Source organism: Monodon monoceros, unplaced genomic scaffold (assembly GCF_005190385.1).
Source record: "Monodon monoceros isolate NGI ecotype Baffin Bay Population unplaced genomic scaffold, NGI_Narwhal_1 Super_Scaffold_10, whole genome shotgun sequence".
NCBI classification, from domain to species: Eukaryota; Metazoa; Chordata; class Mammalia; order Artiodactyla; family Monodontidae; genus Monodon; species Monodon monoceros.
In genome coordinates this window covers 48,861,874-48,880,448 of record NW_021703766.1, presented here as the reverse complement: position 1 = coordinate 48,880,448, position 18,575 = coordinate 48,861,874, and the positions used below count along the sequence as shown (strand labels likewise).

General features: G+C 53.9%; 2 protein-coding genes across 3 annotated transcripts; one reads left to right on the top strand and one right to left on the bottom strand.

Annotated features, from left to right (window-relative positions):
• Positions 1-2,564: 2,564 nt before the first annotated feature.
• PPM1N (protein phosphatase, Mg2+/Mn2+ dependent 1N (putative)) lies at positions 2,565-6,525 on the bottom strand. Of its 2 annotated transcripts, XM_029243728.1 has the most exons (5): positions 5,276-6,525; positions 4,556-4,673; positions 4,372-4,477; positions 4,227-4,287; positions 2,565-3,052 (listed from the first exon to the last, which is right to left on the bottom strand). In XM_029243728.1, the coding sequence occupies exons 1-5, from the start codon at positions 6,188-6,190 to the stop codon at positions 2,984-2,986; spliced, it is 1,269 nt and encodes a 422-aa protein (XP_029099561.1). In that variant the 5' UTR covers positions 6,191-6,525; the 3' UTR covers positions 2,565-2,983. The 2 variants fall into 2 exon arrangements, with proteins under 2 accessions (XP_029099561.1, XP_029099551.1); XM_029243718.1 differs by lacking the exon at positions 4,227-4,287 and having other exon boundaries at positions 2,602-3,052.
• Positions 6,526-7,285: 760 nt separating this feature from the next.
• On the top strand, positions 7,286-15,546 carry RTN2 (reticulon 2). Its single transcript, XM_029243752.1, has 10 exons — positions 7,286-7,555; positions 9,221-9,265; positions 9,387-9,857; positions 9,963-10,223; positions 12,452-12,659; positions 13,031-13,169; positions 13,316-13,385; positions 13,512-13,558; positions 14,717-14,775; positions 15,048-15,546. The coding sequence occupies exons 1-10, from the start codon at positions 7,522-7,524 to the stop codon at positions 15,127-15,129; spliced, it is 1,416 nt and encodes a 471-aa protein (XP_029099585.1). The 5' UTR covers positions 7,286-7,521; the 3' UTR covers positions 15,130-15,546.
• The last annotated feature ends 3,029 nt before the right edge of the window (positions 15,547-18,575 follow it).

Below are 18,575 nucleotides of genomic sequence, written 5' to 3'. Positions count from 1 at the left end.
TCCCCAACGTTACTGCATAGCGATACACTCTGGGGGTCACCCCCCCAAATTAGAGGGGAAGTTTGATGGAGGGGAAGGGATCCTTCCTTGATCCTTCCTTGATCCTTCGTTCTCTCCCACGATGGAAATTCTTAGGGGAATATCAATGGGGGCACAATTTCTTCTCACCCTCCCCATCGACTTTTCCATTTCTTTACATTCTACTCAGTTTGGGGGGCGAAGAGGACCTTCTGGTCAAGCATAGATTCTCTCAAATTTTGTCCCTTAAATCCTGCCTTCGGAGCCCTCAACGGTCTCTCTCCACCAATTTATGAGGGATTACTAAGGGGCGAACCCCCTCCCCCGCCGAAGAGCGGAATGGGTGGGGAGGGGGCCCACCCCTCTCACTGCCCCCCCCACTCCGCCCGCCCTGGGAAGGTGAGGAGGAAGTGGGCCGAGGGGGCGCGGCTGGCCGCTGACTCACAGCCGCAGGGTGTGTGTGGGGCGAGGCGGGGGGGGGGGGGGGTTATGGGGTGTGTGTGTGCGGCGCTGGACCTCGGTGGGAATGGGACTCCCAGTCCCTGTGTGAATAAGGCCCCTTGTCCCCTCTCCACGCACGCCCCGCCGTGACTCAGTTTCGTCTGCGGAGGATGGTGGGATCATCCAGCAATCCGAGGGAACGGAGGTGGGGGACCCTCCCTATGCCGGCTCCCGGGAGCCCCCTCCCCCCACGCGCCAGATTCGGGCTGAGTCCCAACACCCTCCCAGGCTTCCGCCACTGGTCCTGCAGACTCCGCCTTACGTGACGTCACCAATATGTTCACGCCCCTCTCATAGAGCGCCACCTGGCCTGGGTAAGGTGCCTTAGGCTGGGGCAGGAACCTGGGGAATCAGTTCGACATTTAGAAATGGATAAATTGAGGCCTGGAGGCAGGAAGTAAATCTGGGGTATAGCCCTCTTGCCTGAGCCACCAGGACTCCAGTGGTGCAAGGTATGAGTGTAAAACAACTCTTGGGGCCCAGCTGACTAGGTGAGGGAATCAAGATTCCCAGGCTTTTTTTTTCCAAGAGGAATCTGCTGCTGGGTGCTGTCCTGATCTCCTTCACCTCATTCTTCTAGGCCATGCTCTGACATTAATTCTTCTCTGAAGAATGGAGTAATCCTCTCCCCTTATCCACCCCACTCTGGGAAACCTTGAACCCTGATCTATGGTAGGTTATAATTGTTTTTCTGTGTGTCTCCTCAGACTGAGTTCTTTGGGGACAGAGGTAGACTTAATCAATTTCTGAGCCTTACTAACCCAGCCAGGCCCAGAACAGCAGCTCAACACACATTTACATTTATCCAACTGCATGAAAACCCCAGTTCTGTGTGACCATGGGCAAGTCCTTTCTCCTCTCTGGGTCTCAGCTTTCCCATCTGTGAAATGGGAGGGGTGGTGCTTCTGTGTGCCACCTACACTGTAGTCAGCAAACTTTTTCTATAAATGTCCAAATAGTAAATACTTTAGGCATATTAAACATAGGGCCTCTTTTGCATATTTTTTTACAGCCCTTTAAAAATGTAAAAACCATTCTTAGCTCAAGTGCTGTACAAAACAAGTAGCAAGACCCCTGCACTAGAGAAACTCTTGCATATGTACACAGGAGCCTGATCAAGGATCTTTACGGCAGCAGTGACGTAAGGGCAAGAAATTGGAAACAACCTAAATACCCATCAAGAGGATGACGGATGGTGAAACCATTGCACGTCTCTTGTCTGAAGTGCTGAGTAGCAGCTAAAAAGAGTGAGGTGTGTGAGTGGCATGAAAGAAGTTTCCAACACATTATTGAGTAAAAGGAAATAAATTGCCAAATGATACATAGGGTATGAAAAAAATCAAGGAGACACCTAAGGTACCATATACATGTGTGTACATGCCCAATAAAAGGTCTTGAAAAATCCACTCCAAACTCACTGCAGGGGTTACCAGTAGGACACAGAATGGGATCATGGAGAGTCTGACGGTCATAATCTCAAGCCTCATCTTGAAAATGCTGAGTTCAATCCTGCCTCTAGGCTTTCACACTGGCTGTTCCTTCTGCCTTGGGACCCTCTTCCCTGGGGTTTTTGCATGGCTGGCGAGTTCTCTGTTAGGTTCCTGCTCAGTTGTCCCCTCCTCAGAGGTCTTCACTGACCCCCGTCTAAAGCAACCATCCCCAGGTGGAAAATGGAGTGGCAGTGGGTGAGGGATGGAGAGAGACTTCATTGTATACCGTTTTGTGCCCTTTGAATTTCAAACCAAGTGAACTTCCACCCATTCAAAAAATAACAATGTAAAAAACCCAGCATAGCTCCCCTAAGACATTTTCTTATCACGTCCCCCAGTTTCACTTTCCTTGAGACACTTGTCAGTGTCTGAGATGACCTTATTTATGGGTTCCCTTGTTTGCTGTCCCCCCCCCCACTCCACCCCACACACTAGGAGGTTCTGGGGGCAGGAACCTCAGTGGGTCTGCCAGGTTGATGGCCTGAGCAGGGCCTTGCACATAGCAGATGCCCCATACGTATTTGCCAAATGACTGGGCAAATCATGTGTGCGGGGTTTGTTCCACAAGAAAAACGTATTTTGAATTATGTAATTAAAATTTAATTGTAAAAACTTTCCCCTACCTCCCCTCCAAACAGATGAAAAATAGGAAGGGAAGAGAAGGTTATTGAACTGGGTGATTTTCAGGGTCCATTCAGCTCGAAATATTTCAAAGACATTTGGTTTTGGGGTTTTGAGGTTTGGGGTTTTTTTGAGTTTTTTTTTTGGGTCTAGCTGGTGGGTGGAATTTCCCCTCTCTCATAAGACTTTCTGTCTTGTGAAAGGGAAGTAGGAGAAAGGGAAATAAACATTCTGGGGTTCCTCCATTGGTTTCTCTTCCTTCCGCTAGTCTGCATAGCAGGGGAAGGGGAGTTTTCTTCCTTAATTCCATTGAGGCCCCAGCTGGGCAGAGGGTCCCTAAAGGATGACAGCTGTCAGGCCTCCAAGTCCAAGGCAGAGCTTGAATGGGTGCCAGTGGGCTTCTCAGCCCCATTCTGCCCCATCTGTAACACAAAATGTGGAAGATGGTGAATAGGAACCCCTTCTTGCCCCTCAGCATTTACTCCCCTGTATTCTGGAAGCACCACTCCTATTTTTCCTCTGAGGAACCAGCATTCCCTATCTCTCATTTCCTCAGTTTTGGGTGGAGTGGACCCCAAGGCCAAGCGCTAGAGGATGGGCCTGTGACCCCAGCCCGGCCAATCAGAGACACAGAGACTGGTCAGGCACATGACCCAGTGTGGCCAATGAGAACCAGCTCTGGAAGCACGGCTGCAACTACTGGGAAACTGGCATGCTCTCCCCACTGGGGATGTTAGGCTTCTGGGATGGAGCAGCAACTCTCTGCTACCTCATGTGGAGACCCTGCCTGGGAATGAAGCCAACTCAGAGAAAGGAAAACTAAGACAGTTCCTGATGACATCACCTGACAACTGGAGGCAGTCATGCCTTAAGTCCCTGTACTCTTCAATTACATGGCCCAGTAAACTCCCTGGTTTGTCTTCCCAGGTTGAATGGGGTTTCTGTCACTCACAACTCAAAAGAATCCTGACAAAGACCTCCTTTCTGCTGCTGAGAAACCATCACCAACCACCCCCCCCCACCCCCCGCCCCGATTGGTAATAACCCAACTCCCTTCTCTGCCCTGCAAAGGCCTTCTGGTTTCCTCCCTCACATTTCCTCCCAGTCCCCCACCCCATACCTTAGTTTATGTGGCTCCACTCACCACCTCCTTCGACATCTCTAAATAGGCTATCTGGGCCTAATTCACAACCTCTCTCCTGTAAGACCTGGGCCACCCTCAGAGATGTCCTGGTGGGTTCCGCAGTGCAGTTAGCCCTTGGTATTGGTCATCAACAGCCCTTGACTTTTTCAGCCTTATTTCTGGATGGAAGGGGTGGTGCTTGGGGTGGTGGGGCTTCACAGAGCAATGTAGGGGGCACATTTCTTGGAGGAGAAGCACAATCCCTTCTCTGCTTCTGCATCACCACCACCCGCTCCCCCCCCCCCCACCAACCATCATGCCTAGCACAGGACCAGGTGTGAGAATTTATTACTATATCAGGTAAGTTCCTGTCCCCTCTGGCCTCAATTTCCCCATCACTTAAAGAGGTGGCATGGGGGGGGTGCTGAATTACATGCTTCTAAGAGAAACATTCAAGAACGCAGGGTCCTTACCACCCAGCGCTCTCCTGAGGCCTGGCGGAACTGAGAGTAAGCGTCAGCGATGACTGTGGCCCTGGAGAGCAAAGGAAGGCCCTCAGGAGGGGACCCTCCTCCTACCACCCATCCTCCCATTCCACCCCACCCCACCCCAACTCACTTGCAGTGGAGCCCTCCCCCAGGAGGTAAATCCGGGATGTCCTCAGAGGCCAGAGTCCTGAAAACTGCGTTCAAGCTGGGGGGCTCCTGGCCAAAGGCACACAGCTCTGAAAAGGAGGCAAGGATTGTGAGAGTTACCCTGCTTGCTGACCACCCCTTCCGCCGGGCTCCTGGCACCTGCTCACCTGCAACCCTGCGTCCCAGGGCTGCGTCCAGCACTAGCTCCTTCCTGATGGCCTCCTCACAAGGCCTGGGGGCCCCCGGGAAGCAGACCAGGATGCAGGTCATGTTGTCCAGGCTTCCCTGGAGAAGGCAGAGAAAAGAGAGCCTGGTGGAACACGGTTGAATGCCCCAGCACAGGGCTCCATGCCCTAGGAAACAGAGTTTCCAACACTCCCCTTGCTCTAGTGCCCCCTTCCCAATCTGGTTATGCCCATATCTCTAAAGTCCCACCCTTCTGTCAGTCTAAACCAGGCCTCTCACAAGGACCAATTCCTTAGACCACGCCCTCTCACTGTCCTAGCACCACCCTATTAAACAGAGCCACTTCCCTTTTCCAAAGCTCCTCCCACTCTGCTGTTGAGCTGTTCTTCCTTCTGCCACTAGTCACACCTCAGGACCCATCTTTAGGTCTAAGGGCTGTCCCATTCCAAAAGCCACGCCCTTTCTCGTAAATCCCTCCCACTTATCTATCGAGAACTACAACTCTTCCGTCTTGTCTCAAGGCTTCCCTCAGTCGCCGCTCCGTAAACATTTTGGCCCTGCCCCGTTCCAGCAGGCCCCGTCCCCTATTTGGAGTCCCACCTCTCCTTTTCTAGTTTTACTCTCGCCTCTGCATCAAAGCTCCTCCCCACTAAAATCCCTTAGGTTCTTCCCTCTAAGATCTCAAGCCCCGCCCCCAGGACCTTGCAAAGACACGTGTCCAACAGCTGCGCGCAGAGAAGCTGTGGGGCCAAGCCCAAGCAGAGGCGAGACGCCACCAGTCCCGCCAGGGCAGAGCCAGACATCGCGTCCCACACGCCATCAGAGGCCAGGAGCATGAATTCGTCCTCTGCTCGGCGTGCCAGGGCGGTCACTTCAGGCTCCGCGGAAACGAGCTGCAGTTCAGGGGGCCTTCCCGGAGCCTCTTTGTAGGCAAAGTCTCCCAGTGCTCGGGACACTGCCAGAGAGCCCTCGAGGCGCCGGCGGCTGATGGTGCCGCCCGCGTCATGGATGCGGTCGCGTTCCCGGGGATGGAGGGGCCGATGGTCTTCGGTGATGAAGGCCACGGCGCCGGCGCGACTCAGCACCGCGCGGGAGTCACCGCAGTGCGCCAGGTACAGAAAGTGCGGGGAAACCAGCAACGCCAAGGCGGTAGAGCCTCCCGGCTCGCCGCGGGGCCAGAGCGCGCGCAGGCGTGCGTCTGCTCTCAGAAAGGCGCGGCGCAGTGCTTCGCACACGCCCTCGGGCTCGCCGGGCGCTGGGCCCAGCGCCTCGAGCACGTAGCCCGGCAGGTGGCGCGCACCGAAGAGGGCGGCTCTCGTCCCACCGTGGCCGTCGAGGATCGCGAAGAAAGCCCAGCCCGGGCCCAGCCCGGGTAGCTCAAGCCAAGCGCAATGCGCGTCCTCCATGTGTGCGCGCCACCCTTGCACTGCGCTCGCCCCGAAGCTCAAGCCCCAAGACGCCGCCGCACCCCCGTGCGGCCTCTGGGCGCATCGCGGCGCGTCCAGGAGGGACTGAGGCCCGTCGGGAGAGCTGCGCCTCTCCTCTGCCTCCTCCACCCTCTCTTGCTTGCGAGCTGGCCAGAGGAGACGTTCCAGCAGGCGGGCAAGGGCCGCCATCCTTCAGCCTGGGGATCAGGAAAGCTCCACCCTCTGCACCTGCTAACAGCCCCGCCACCCCGCCCCCGTCACCTCCACTAATCCTCTGCACTGTGAAATTTTAAACCACCTAAATCTCCTTCCTATGCCCTTGACTTGCACTCAAGTCGAATCACTAGAAGGGATTGAACTCTTCGTTCTCCTCTCTTCCGCATTTTCAAAGTGAGGATTGGGGTTTGGGTCAGGGAAAAAAGATAATAGTACCAAACTAGCATTTACCATGAGCTACACACTGTTATACATCATCATCTCCAATTTACCGAAGAGGAAGCTGAGTCACAGAAGTAAACAGTGTTACAAGGAAACAATCTCTAGAATCCGTTTTCTCAACACAACACTCGGCTTCGGCTGCCCAGCCCGACTCTGTTCAATCGCTGCCCACATCAGTGGTCCCATCCGGGTTTCAAAAGCTTTAAATGCTTAATTTTGTTACTTCGACCCCTCCCCTCTCCTCGCCTCACTCCAGGTTCAGCTCACCTTCTGGGCAGCACCACCACCCTTGATTGTTCTGCCCTATTCCCTCTAGGCCACGCCTCTAGCTCCTCAGTCTCGGACTCACCCCACCCAACTCTGAACAATTCTAAATTGGCTTAAACCTCCCCAAGTCTGAGCTCCTCCCCTTGTCTCAAAACTTTCCGAGTAGTTTCTCCCCGCCCCCTTTCCCACGCCCATTGAGAATCTAGGCTTATACCTCTACCTCTCAGCGGTAAAACCTTTATACCCCCCCTCAATGCTACCTCTAGCTCCACCCCAACCCACTCTGAGATCCACGCCCCCATCCTCTCTCCGCCTAGGCTCCTTCATCATCATTTCCCGGAGCCCCTCACGCTACCCTCGGTCCCGCTTCTCTCCCCCTAAAGGCCCCGCCCTCTTCTGTCTAGACCCCGCCCTTCAGACCGCCTTCCAGGCCTTCTCCACAGGTAGCCTACGGTCCTAGCTCCGCCCCTCTATTAGGAAGGCCACGCCCACATCCATCCTCCCGGGTGTTTCCCCTCCCCCTCCCCCTCCCTCATGTTCCGCCCCCCTTTCTCTGGCCCCGCCCCCGGGCCCCGCGCTGCAGTCGCCCCACAGCGGCCCCGCCCGCCACCGCTGAGCCGAACCGAGGGCGGCGGCGGCGGCGGCGGCGGCGGCGGCGGCGGCGGCGGCGGCTGCTGGAGCGGCCCGGGAGGAGGAGGCATCGAGGATGGCGGCGGCAGCGTCCTGGGCGCGGCGGAGATGAGCGCTCGCGGCCCCAGGCCCAGGGCGGCGTGGCCGGAGTGGGCGGGGGTCCCGATGCAGGCCCGAGGGGGGCCATGGGGCAGGTCCTGCCGGTCTTCGCCCACTGCAGTGAGTAGGGGGAGGCTAAGGCCTGGTGTGGGGCCCAGAGGCCCGGGTGGGCTCCTCCCCGGTTTCCCCTCCGACCTGGGCCGCGGGAGAGCCGAGATGGGGAGGAAGCGAAGGAGACAAAGGAAGCTCTCCCTCCCCACCGTGTTCTAGCGGCGATGGGGGCGACTTGACCCGGACAACCTGAGTGAGACTGGGCAGAGGCTGGGGGCACTGAGATAGCCGACGGGGGGCGCTCTGGGCCCTTGAATGTGCCGCGGGGCTCCGCCCGGGGATGAGGAAGCTCTCCGGGAGCTGTCCCCTCGCCCTGGTGCTGGCCACAGCCAGCGGTGAGGGGATTTGAATAGAGGGGTAGAGCCACGATGGAGAAGAGGGTCTGACTCCCCCCTTCCCCCGCATCATCCATCTTCACATCCCACCTCCGTTTTCTCCCCAGACTCAGAGGCAGCCCCGACCTCGCCCGAATTGTACAATCCCCTGTCCCCGGGATACAGCCATCCCTGGGTTGGGACTAGGACTCCTGGGTCCTTAGGTTTTACCACCAGGTCTCTGATTCCTGGCCTCCTATTCCCTAGCTGAAGAAACGAGGTGGGGGCGGGGGGGGGCATCTGATTTCAGTCTCCAAACGGTACTGAGCATCTCCTGTAGGCAAAGCCCCAAGCTAACTCTGAGAGGCTGAATTCCATAATTGAAAACGCCTTGCCTGAGCCTTATGATTTCTGAGGCCAGGGCTCTAACAGTCCTTGTCTAACATGCTCTGTCTCACACCCCTATGGTTCTGACAGCTGGGGATTGAAACGCCGACCTCGCCACTTGCATGTCTTGGGAGTCAACCTGCCAAAATTCTGAGAATTTGTTATTTCAACATTTTAGAGTATCATCCCAACATTCTAATATCTTGTCCTTACCTGGGCTTACAAAGGAAGGCCCTACGTGATCTCCCCACCCCCACCCCACCCCGCCTTTCCTCTCTGCCCTCATCTCCCTTCCATCTCCCCATCAGTCACCCTCTTCCAGTCCCATCTGCACACTTCTCAGTTCCTCAGATATGCAAAGCTTAGTGCTTGCCTCAGGGCCTTTGCACTGGCTTTTCCCTCTGCCTGGAAGACTCTTCCCTAGATATCCACATGGTTTCCTCACATCATTCAGGTTTCTGTTCAAATGGCATCCGGGAAGTCTTCCTCACCAACCTGTCTGAAATAGCACCCCCTTACTTTCTCTTCCCTTACCTTAATTTTTCTCCACACACTTAGCACCCAACATCATAAGTTTAATTGTTACTGTCTATCTCCCCTATAGAGTGTAAGCTCTATGAGACTAGACATTTTGTCTGTTTTGTTCACAGTTGTATCCTCAGGATCTAAAACAGTGCCTGGCATGTATTAAACACTCAATTAATGGTTGTTGAAAGAATTAATTAATTGAAGCCTCCTAAAATCCCTAATTTAAAGACACTAAGATCGAGATTCCTGGATTTGAACTTCTAAGACTGAGCTTCAGACAGCAGGGATACTAAGGTTTTACAGTCTGTATACAGAATGTTCTAGAGGTCCTGTAATTAAAACTCTAAGATTCCTTAATTCAGACAGGTTTCCAGGACTAGCACACTACTTCTGTAACTCGGGCAATCTAAGCTTCTAAGAGTCTTTGATTCTTTCCCTCTTGCAGAAGAAGCTCCGTCTACAGCTTCCTCTACCCCTGACTCCACAGAAGGTAAGCAGAGAGGGAGGGTGTGAGAGTGGGACTTGAAGGGGCTCACAGCTGGGTAAAGGGGTTAAGGGGTTGGGCTAGGGTCTTGGTCAGAGGAGTTCATGCCCTCCTTTGCTCATGGCAGGAGGGAACGACGACTCGGATTTTCGGGAGCTGCATACAGCCCGTGAATTCTCAGAGGAAGACGAGGAGGAGACCACATCGCAGGACTGGGGCACTCCCCGGGAGCTGACCTTCTCCTACATCGCCTTCGATGGCGTGCTGGGCTCTGGGGCCCGCAGGGATTCAGCTGCTCGCCGCCCACGGCCCCAGGGCCGCTCAGTCTCGGAGCCGCGAGAGCCGCCCCCGCAACCTGGCCTGGGCGACAGCTTGGAGAGCATCCCCAGCCTGAGCCAATCCCCGGAGCCTGGGCGCCGTGGTCACCCCGATTCTGTCCCTCCAGCTGAGCGCCCCCTGGAGGACCTGGGGCTCCAACTGGACCAAGTGGGCTGGGCGGCCCGGGGAGCAGGGTCCGGGGAGGACTCTGCCACCAGTAGCTCCACCCCGCTGGATGACGAAGAGCCCGACGGATCAGAGGTTGGAGAGGCTGGGAAAGGTGAGATGTCCCAGGTGCTGGGACCAAAGCCACCAGGGGTGGGTGGTCTCTCCTTAGGGCACCTCCATGGTGAAAGCTCACAGCCTTCTCTCTCTAACGCACCAGAACTGGACCTACAACTCGGACTCGCTCAGTCCTCGTCGCCTGAAGTCTTGACTCCACAGCCCAGCCCTGGCTCTGGGATCCCTCAGGCCCGTACCCCATCTCCACATCGATCTCGGGATTCGAACTCTTGGCCAGATGAGCCCTCGCTGGACAAGAAGGAGGAGGAAGAGCCGTGGGGAGGGCTGGAGCGGGAGCCAATCACGGGGCAGTGCCTCCATAGCACGGACCAATCAGAATTCACATTGGAACCACACTTTCTAGGTAAAGTGCATGAGGGAACGTGCTCCTTTGGACTACAGCGAGGGTGGAGGATTGATTTTTAAAGGGACCATCCTCTGGAAGGAACGGAGGAGAATGGAGAAGCGAGGAGGTATTGCTACTGGCAAGACATTGTAAACTCCACCCTTTAAAAAAATTTTCCCGTTACCTGAGATTGCTATTGGCTCTTTTTAAATGGTTCCCCCTCCCACTTGAGAAGTTAGCCCTCCCACCTGAGAAATTGGAAGAAGCATTAGGATTGGCTAATTGCTAAAATATAATCCCTCTTTTGGAGTGCTCCCCCTAGAGGCTGATTTTGGACAGGCCAAATCGCTGAAAAAATAATGCTCTTTTCTGAATGTGGCCACCGGGCAAGTAAAAGTAAACTCCGTGCGTTTTAAAAACTCTCCTCTTCCCTGACCACATGAATTGGCCAATTGTAAATAGACCCCGCCTTACTTTAAATAGTATGCTCAGCCTCCACGAACGGTTCCTATAGGTAGGTTATAGACATCACTGCTTTTGGCTGTTTACAAAGAGAGCCACCCCGTTTTGGAATTGTTCCCACCTCAATGGAGAGTCATTGGCTGGGTACAAAGGGGCCCCGCCCCCTTACTCCCTCCCTCCGGGTTCCACTGAAGTGGGCAAAATCCCTGAGAAGCAGCAGTGTCTGTAGCCTCTCACTCGGAGCCGAGATGGGGAGTAAAGGTGGGCTTTCGGGGCGGGTTGGGACGCGGGCGCTGGGGGACCGTGGAAAGGGACCCAGATTCACTTTTATCGCCCTCAAATCTGGAGGATGTTTCCTCTTGGTCCCAGATTCCCCAGAGCGGCAGGCTGGGGCTGAGGGGCTGCGGGGGTGTCTAGGGAGGGCGTGGAGGGAGTATGGGGTCCCCTCTCTCTCGAGCCGGAGCTTTGGGGCCCAAGAGCAGCGAGGCCCCCTCCCCCAGCCTCAGGCCCAGGCGGTGCTGTCACTCAGTAGCTGGACAAGCCTGCACAGCTGCCTGAGAGGCACCCTCCCCCCATCGTGCCTAAACTTAGACCCCGCCTCAGGCGACCCGGCCCCTCCCCCACCACTGGCTCAGGCTTTGGGGAGCCTGCAGGGGAGGGGTTGAGGGGAGGTCTACCCTAGTTAGAGGTAGATGGGAGGATGTGCATAGGGAAGATACAGAAGTGAGGAGAGTCAGACTCTGAGGGGGACTGGTTGGGATGGGTCAGTTTGATTGGAGTTAAGGGTGGGAGGATGGAGACTGTCTGGAAATAGATGGCAGGGTACTGGGCTCTCAGTTCGGGGCTCAAAGCAGAGCCGATTATAGGGACGGCTGTTAAAAGTTAAGATGAGTGAGATGAAACGTTGAGGTCCAAAGGTCACTGATCAGGACAGAGGCTGGGCTTGGGAGGTGAGTTTAGGATCTCTGAAAGGGGTCAGAAGTTTGAGTTAGGGCCTAAGAAGGAGGATGATGTTATTAATACATTTAGGACTTTGATGCATGTGTTGGTAGGGGTATCAAGGAGACGTGACTTTACACCTGTTAGGGTGCAAAAAATAAAAAGAACAATAACACCCATTGCTGGGCAGGATGCTGGGAAAAGATCACTTGCGTGTTGCTCATAGAAATAAGGATTGTTACACTCTTGCTAGTAAGCAATCTGATAATATTTATGACATTCAAAAATACATACTTAGTCTACCCAGCGATTCGACCCCTGGCACTCTATCTCAGAAATATAACCTCCCGGAGGTCAGAATATCTGCAGGAGACTGGTGCTTGTAGTACTGTCAGGGAAGAGGATGGGGGAGGAAACAAAGTAGACGACCCAGCAATAGCTGCATGGTTGAATAAAATGAATGATGGTGTAGCCACACCATGGAATACCGTGTAGCCCTTAAAAGAATGAATTAATAGCTATTCCCGTTGACTAGGAGGGAATTCTAGGAGGAAAATAGAGTGAGATATGCATGATGCAGAAGATTGATTTTTCACCCAAAATTGTGTTCACACATTATCTATGGGCAGGAGTAAGCTTGAGCGGACTTGCTAGACAGTTAACTTGGGTTTTCCAGGAGGCAAGCATGGAATAAAAGAAGATAAATAAAAATCCGGAAATTGGGTTAAGGCTCTGACAGTGTGTCGAGAGGTGATGTTTCAGCCCCGAGACAGGAAATAGGAGGTCAGGAGGTCAGCCGGGCCAGCTCCAAACCCCAGCCTGATTGCCGCCCCCTCCCTCCACAGTGGCAGACCTGCTGTACTGGAAGGACACGAGGACGTCAGGAGTGGTCTTCACAGGCCTCATGGTCTCCCTGCTCAGCCTCCTGCGTTTTAGCATCGTGTCCGTGGCGGCCCATGTGGCCCTGTTGCTGCTCTGCGGCACCATCTCTCTCAGGGTTTACCGAAAAGTGCTGCAGGCCGTGCACCGGGGAGACGGCGCCAACCCCTTCCAGTGAGAGCCTGCAGCCTGGCCCCCAACCCTGACCTCTGTCCAGACCTCAGCGCTGACCCTAAGTCATGACCCATGACCTCAGATCAGGCACTGACTTCTCACGCTGGCCCTGACCCATCCTGTTCCTGTTCCTGACTCCAACCTGACCCTGACATTAAACCAGACTCTGACCCTTGACTTCCAGCCGTAACCTCAGACCCTAACCTCTTACCCTTAATCCTTGATCCCGTCTCCTGACCCTGACCTCCACCCTAGCACGCTACACCTGGCCTTACTCCCCAACCCTCACTTCTTGCCCTTGACTCAGCCACGCCTCTCAGCCTGGGTCCCATCCACCCATTGAGTGGCCTCACACACCTCTGTTCTCTCAGGGCCTACCTGGATGTGGACCTGACCCTGACTCGGGAGCAGACAGAACGTATGTCCCAACAGATTGCCTCCTGTGTGGTCTCTACGGCCATGCAGCTGCGGCATTTCTTTCTGGTAGAAGACTTCGTGGATTCCCTCAAGGTGCCCCGAAGCCCCACACTCCCTCCTGGGTCCCAACATTCAACTCCCTGCCCCTGGGGGGAGGAGGGGAGAAGGGCCATTGCTGGGGAAGTTCCCAGCCCAGGGTGCACCCCATAGACTCTGCTGACCCCGACCCTCACCTTCAGCTGGCCCTTCTCTTCTACATCTTGACCTTCGTGGGTGCCGTCTTCAATGGTTTGACTCTTCTCATTCTGGGTGAGCTGGGAAAGCTGTGAGGGGCGGCGCGGGGAGGTGGGTTGCTGGGGTCTGCTGGAGGACAGGGCTCTGAATGGAGCTGTTAATCTCCCTGGAGAGCCCTGACCCCCATCTCTGTGCCCGCAGGAGTGATCGGTTTATTCACAGTCCCTCTGCTGTACCGGCAGCACCAGGTAAGTGCGACAGGCCCTCAGTTGGCAGTACCCCGGCCAAACAACCCCCCCCCACACACACAGCCGGGGTCCGTGACAGATGTCCCAGCCAGAGACAGGAGGACAAGCTGGTGTTCCCACCCCTGACAGAATCAGGCTCTGACTGACACATGCTAGGCACAGGTGGTCTGCCTGCTGCCTCTCCTCCATGCAGCTAGAGTCTACCTAATTTGTTTCCACAGCCAGAGACAGGCATTTCGATAGGTGGCCTGTGACAGAGCCAGGATCTGACACATTCCAACCCAAGGCAGGTAGACTAACTAATGCTTCTCCCCAACAATGATCCAAGGTCTGCCTTGACACGTCCTACCTCCAGAGAGGCAGCCTGACTGGTGTCTTCTCTCCCTGACATAGCATGAGGCTGAACAGCACTCTTTCTAGCCAGAAACAGGCAGACAGATGAATGCCTTCTCCTCATACCCCGATACCCTGTCTCCCCTGATACCACCAGAGACTGACAAACACATATTCCATTTGCAGACAGACAGACAGACTGACGCCATCTATCCCTACACATAGTCTGGGTCTGACTGACACCCATCCCAGCCCAGAACACTGACAGAACCAGGGCCAACTGACATATATCCTATCCAGAGACAGGCAGATGGACCAACATTCCATTTTTGACATTCTCCGGCACAGCTGAGAGCCAAACGATACATGTTCCTGCCAGGGAGATAGCCCTAACTCCCTCACATGCCGGAATCACCGAGGCTCGCAAAGTCAGTTAACACTGAATTAAACTAATATTTAAATCAATCCACTCAGGGACGCGAAAACCAACACTAACACCCTCTATTCTTACGCTGCCCCTAAACACACACACACACACAACTCACTCAAAGATTAACAGTAGTTCCCAGGACGCAAAGCCACTGGCAGATTCTTGTGTGTCTACCTGACATCACTTCCCACACAGAGTGTGGTCCAATTGACTTGACACTTCACCTTGGACTTCTGATTTCCAAGGGTATTTTATCAGGTTTAGAGTTGATGGTGGAATGGTGGGCCACTCCTCCCAACTCCTGATCTGGGGGTGGGGGAGGAAGCAGCTTTCTTAATGAAAAAGGGAGAAGAACCCCCTCCAATCTCTCCTTTCACCCCTTCTTGTCTCCCCAGGCCCAGATTGACCAGTATGTGGGATTGGTGACGAATCAGTTGAGCCACATCAAAGCTAAGTAAGGGCATGTGGTAGAGACGGATGGGCTGGGGAATGAGAAAACTTGGGAGTGCTCCTCCGCGCCCCCACCCCCAATATTCCCTGTCCCTAAATCTCCTGGGGCTGAGTGCCTGCTTTTCTTAAAAGGTGAGAGACAGTTCCATCTCAGGCCAGTAGGTGGAGGGCAGGGGCTGGCTTGGGCACTCAGTTCCTCCATCGAGTTTTTAGTTCCTAGATACTACTTATCCTGTCGCTTGCCCCACTCCTTGACTCCACCTGTTTCTCCCTCAGGATCCGAGCTAAGTTCCCAGGGACCGGAGCCCTTGCCTCGGCAGCAGCCGCAGTCTCCGGATCCAAAGCCAAAGCCGAATGAAAGGGGTGCCTCTGCCTGCGGGACGCCTGCCCCCACCCCCTGTAGCCCTCTGCCCTCCTCCATTTCCCTTCCATCCCCACCCTCTCCCTGCCTCATCCCAAGCCATTTCCCAGTGGGTGTCAGGATCGCTCACACCAGGGAGTTTGCGCAAATTGCCTGAGTGGCCAGGACTACATTTCCCAAGAGGCTCTGCTCTAGGAGTCTTGGAAAGGCGAGGCACCTTGGCCACGGGGCCTGCTGGGACTTGTAGTTGCCTAGATAGGGCACACGCCCTGCACTTCCGGGACCCCACCGCTGGAGGCGCCGTGAGGGGGTGGTGTCTCCTGGATGCCACTGGCCCCAACGCTGGGGCTTTGCATGGGGCCCAGGGGAGGCCTGAGCTTGGATTTACACTGTAATAAAGACTTCTGTGGAAAACCCAAGGCCTCCTGTGCTTCCAGCCCCGTCCAGTTTTCACCTTCCTGTACTGAAAAGCAGGTGAGTGATACTCAAGGAGGAACCTTCCCCATCTCTGCGGAGGAAGAAACTTCCCCTCTGCCATCTGAGAGTTGGCTGATCCCAGGGCTAGCCAAACCTTGACAGCCACTTTCCATTCCTGTGCTCAAGGCAGACATCGCGAGTCGATCCCCACACTCTCCCTGCTGGGCAACCATTTCACCTGAGTCCCAGAACCATGTATCCAACTGCCTAATGGAAGACTCCCCCCTCAAACATATCTAAACCTCTTCCTTGTCCTATCTGATTTCCCACTCAGGGACATCCCCTCCTGCCGAGCCAGAGACCCAGGTATGGCCCTGGACTCCTATTCCCTCACCCCCCACATCTAGTCAGTCAGCAAGCCATGTCTTTTCTCTCTCTCCAACCTCTCCACCCGTTTCTCTCCATTCCAACTGCCTTGGGAATAAGCACAGGGCCTCGTGGCCTCTTTGGGCCTCAGTTTCCAAAACTAAACTGGGGGAGGAGGAGGCAGGAGACTGGAGTCTAAAGACCCACAGACCTGGATTGAATCATCTTCACTTTTTGGCTGCGTAACCCTGAGCAAGTGAACTCACCTCTTGAAGGCTCATTTCCTCAAATAGAAAATTGTCGCCATAAACTACCTACATGTAAAGCCCTTGTTACAGGGCCTGGCATAGAATAAATGTCCAGTAAACAGAAGCTGCATTGTTAGCTATGACATTGTTTCCCAAACCTCAGTCAGCCCTCAGGACCTTGATGATCTTTATATCACCTGTTCTGCTATTTGCCTAATTTTTTCTTTAAATTGGTTTATTAAAAAAATAAAACAAATGTCTTTTAAAAGGAAATGTTACTCCACCACCAAGGAAGTCAGTATCGCTTGCCAGAAATAGAAGATAACAGTTAAACACGAAACTATTACCATTTAAAATGTTTCGGGGCTTCCCTGGTGGCGCAGATGGTTAAGAGTCCGCCTGCCGATGCAGGGGACATGGGTTCGTGCCCCGGTCCGGGAAGATCCCACATGCCGCAGAGTGGCTGGGCCCGCTGAGCCTGCGCGTCCAGAGCTTGTGCTCCGCAACGGGAGAGGCCACAACAGTGAGAGGCCCGCGTACCGCAAAAAAAAAAAAAAAAAATGTTTGTGCATCACCTAAAATCTTGCCTCTTGTGATGCATGTCACATTTTAGGAGATAGATAATGATGTTACAGGAGTAGTAGTTACAGCCTCGGGTTTTGTATACAGGGGTTGCCTAGCAGCAGCTAGCTAACTGAAAGAAACAGGACTTAGGGGGGCTTCTCTTAAATCTGAATTTGCCAAGCAGGGGTAGTGTTTTAAACTTCCAAATAAAAGAGCAACATTTCCTAAAGATACTTTTATTCATACTTTCCATAAGACAAAGTGTCCATTTGTCCATCTCAAAGAAAGGAGGAAGATGGACTGGTTGCGATTATGGGTTCAGGAATGGCTAAAGCCCCCAAGCCCATCCTTGGTACCCCCACTGGAGGCAAGAAACAGGTTGGAGATGGAAACAGCCTTTATTGAGTGACTGCCAGTTGCCTGGTGCCATGTCAGGCTTCTATAGCCAGCTGCTCTTTATGATTCCCCCTAGTTGCACTAGTCTTGTTTTCCAGATGGGGAAACTGAGGCTCAGAAAAGGATAGTGATAATATTCTTGCATTCATCCTACAAACATTTAGTGAGCGTCTGGCAAGTGCTCAAGCACTCTTTGGGTACCAGGGACATAGAAATGAACCAAAGTGGTTAGGACTCCGTGCTCTCACTGCCTAGGGCCTGGGTTCAGTTCCTGGCTAGGGAACTAGGATCACATCAGCTTCACGGCGTGGCCAAATAAACAAACAAACAAAATCCACCGAAACAAAGTCCACGGTTTCATGGAGCTGATATTCTAGCGGGAGCAGCCAGACAATAAGCAAACAGAAGTAGAATATGGCAGGTGGTGATCAGGGTGATGGAGAAAAGTCCAGAAGGGGAAGGGGATAGAGTGACAGGGCTTGCTATTTTAGATTGGATGCTCAGGGAAGGCTTCATTAAGTAGTGATATTTAAGCAGAGGCCAGAGTGAAGAGAGGCAGTGAGTCATGGGAACATGCGGAGGAAAGGAGATTCAGTCAGGGGGATCAACAAACGCAATGGCCCTGAGAAGGGAGCATGCCTGATGTGTGCAGCAAGAGATCTGTGAGCCAGAAACCGAGTATATGAGGAGAGAGGAGTAGGAGATCGGGTCCGAGGAGTGCAAAGGTCTAATCATCAGGCTTGTAAGGCTGTGATGAGAGCTTTGACTTTTACTCTGAGACGGGAGCCATTGGGAAGGTTTCATGTCGGGGAATGATACTGTCAAAGGATCACTGACTTGGATTTTAAAAGGATCACTTTTTTTGTAATAATATAATTACAATGGCACAAGTTCTGTTCTCCCAAGTGGATGGGCTGTGTGGATAGGGTAGGGTACTATCCGTTTCTACGTCTCACTTTCCTCGTCCATAAAATGCAGATGCAAAAACTGATGATCTCTAGTGCCTAAGCTCAATGGGGACAGAAATTCTGTCATCCCCAGAACCTAGGACTGCGTCTGGGACTCTAGGTGCTCACTGAACATGTGAAAAAACGTAGGGCTCTGTAGATCGCTGAAGTTCCACGAAATAACAGCAGGTGTCGCCCCAGCCCTATAGCCGCCAGCTCGGAGCCTCCGGGGCTGGGCTAAATCAGACTCTAGCAGGAACCCACCCACTCGAATTCGGATTTTTCAGGAAAGGGGCCTCTGAATGCCGAATTATGGATCTTTTCTCTTAAAAAATGGACTTCTTACTTGGAAAAAAGGGGCTTCCGGCCCTTTAACAGCCAGAAGGGAGGGCTCCAGGTCCCCTGGCGCCGTTTCCCAGAATGCGCGGCGCAATGCAAATGAGACAGTTTCTAAAGCGACAATGATTCAACTCATGAGGCAAACTCAACATTTTGGAAGGATATG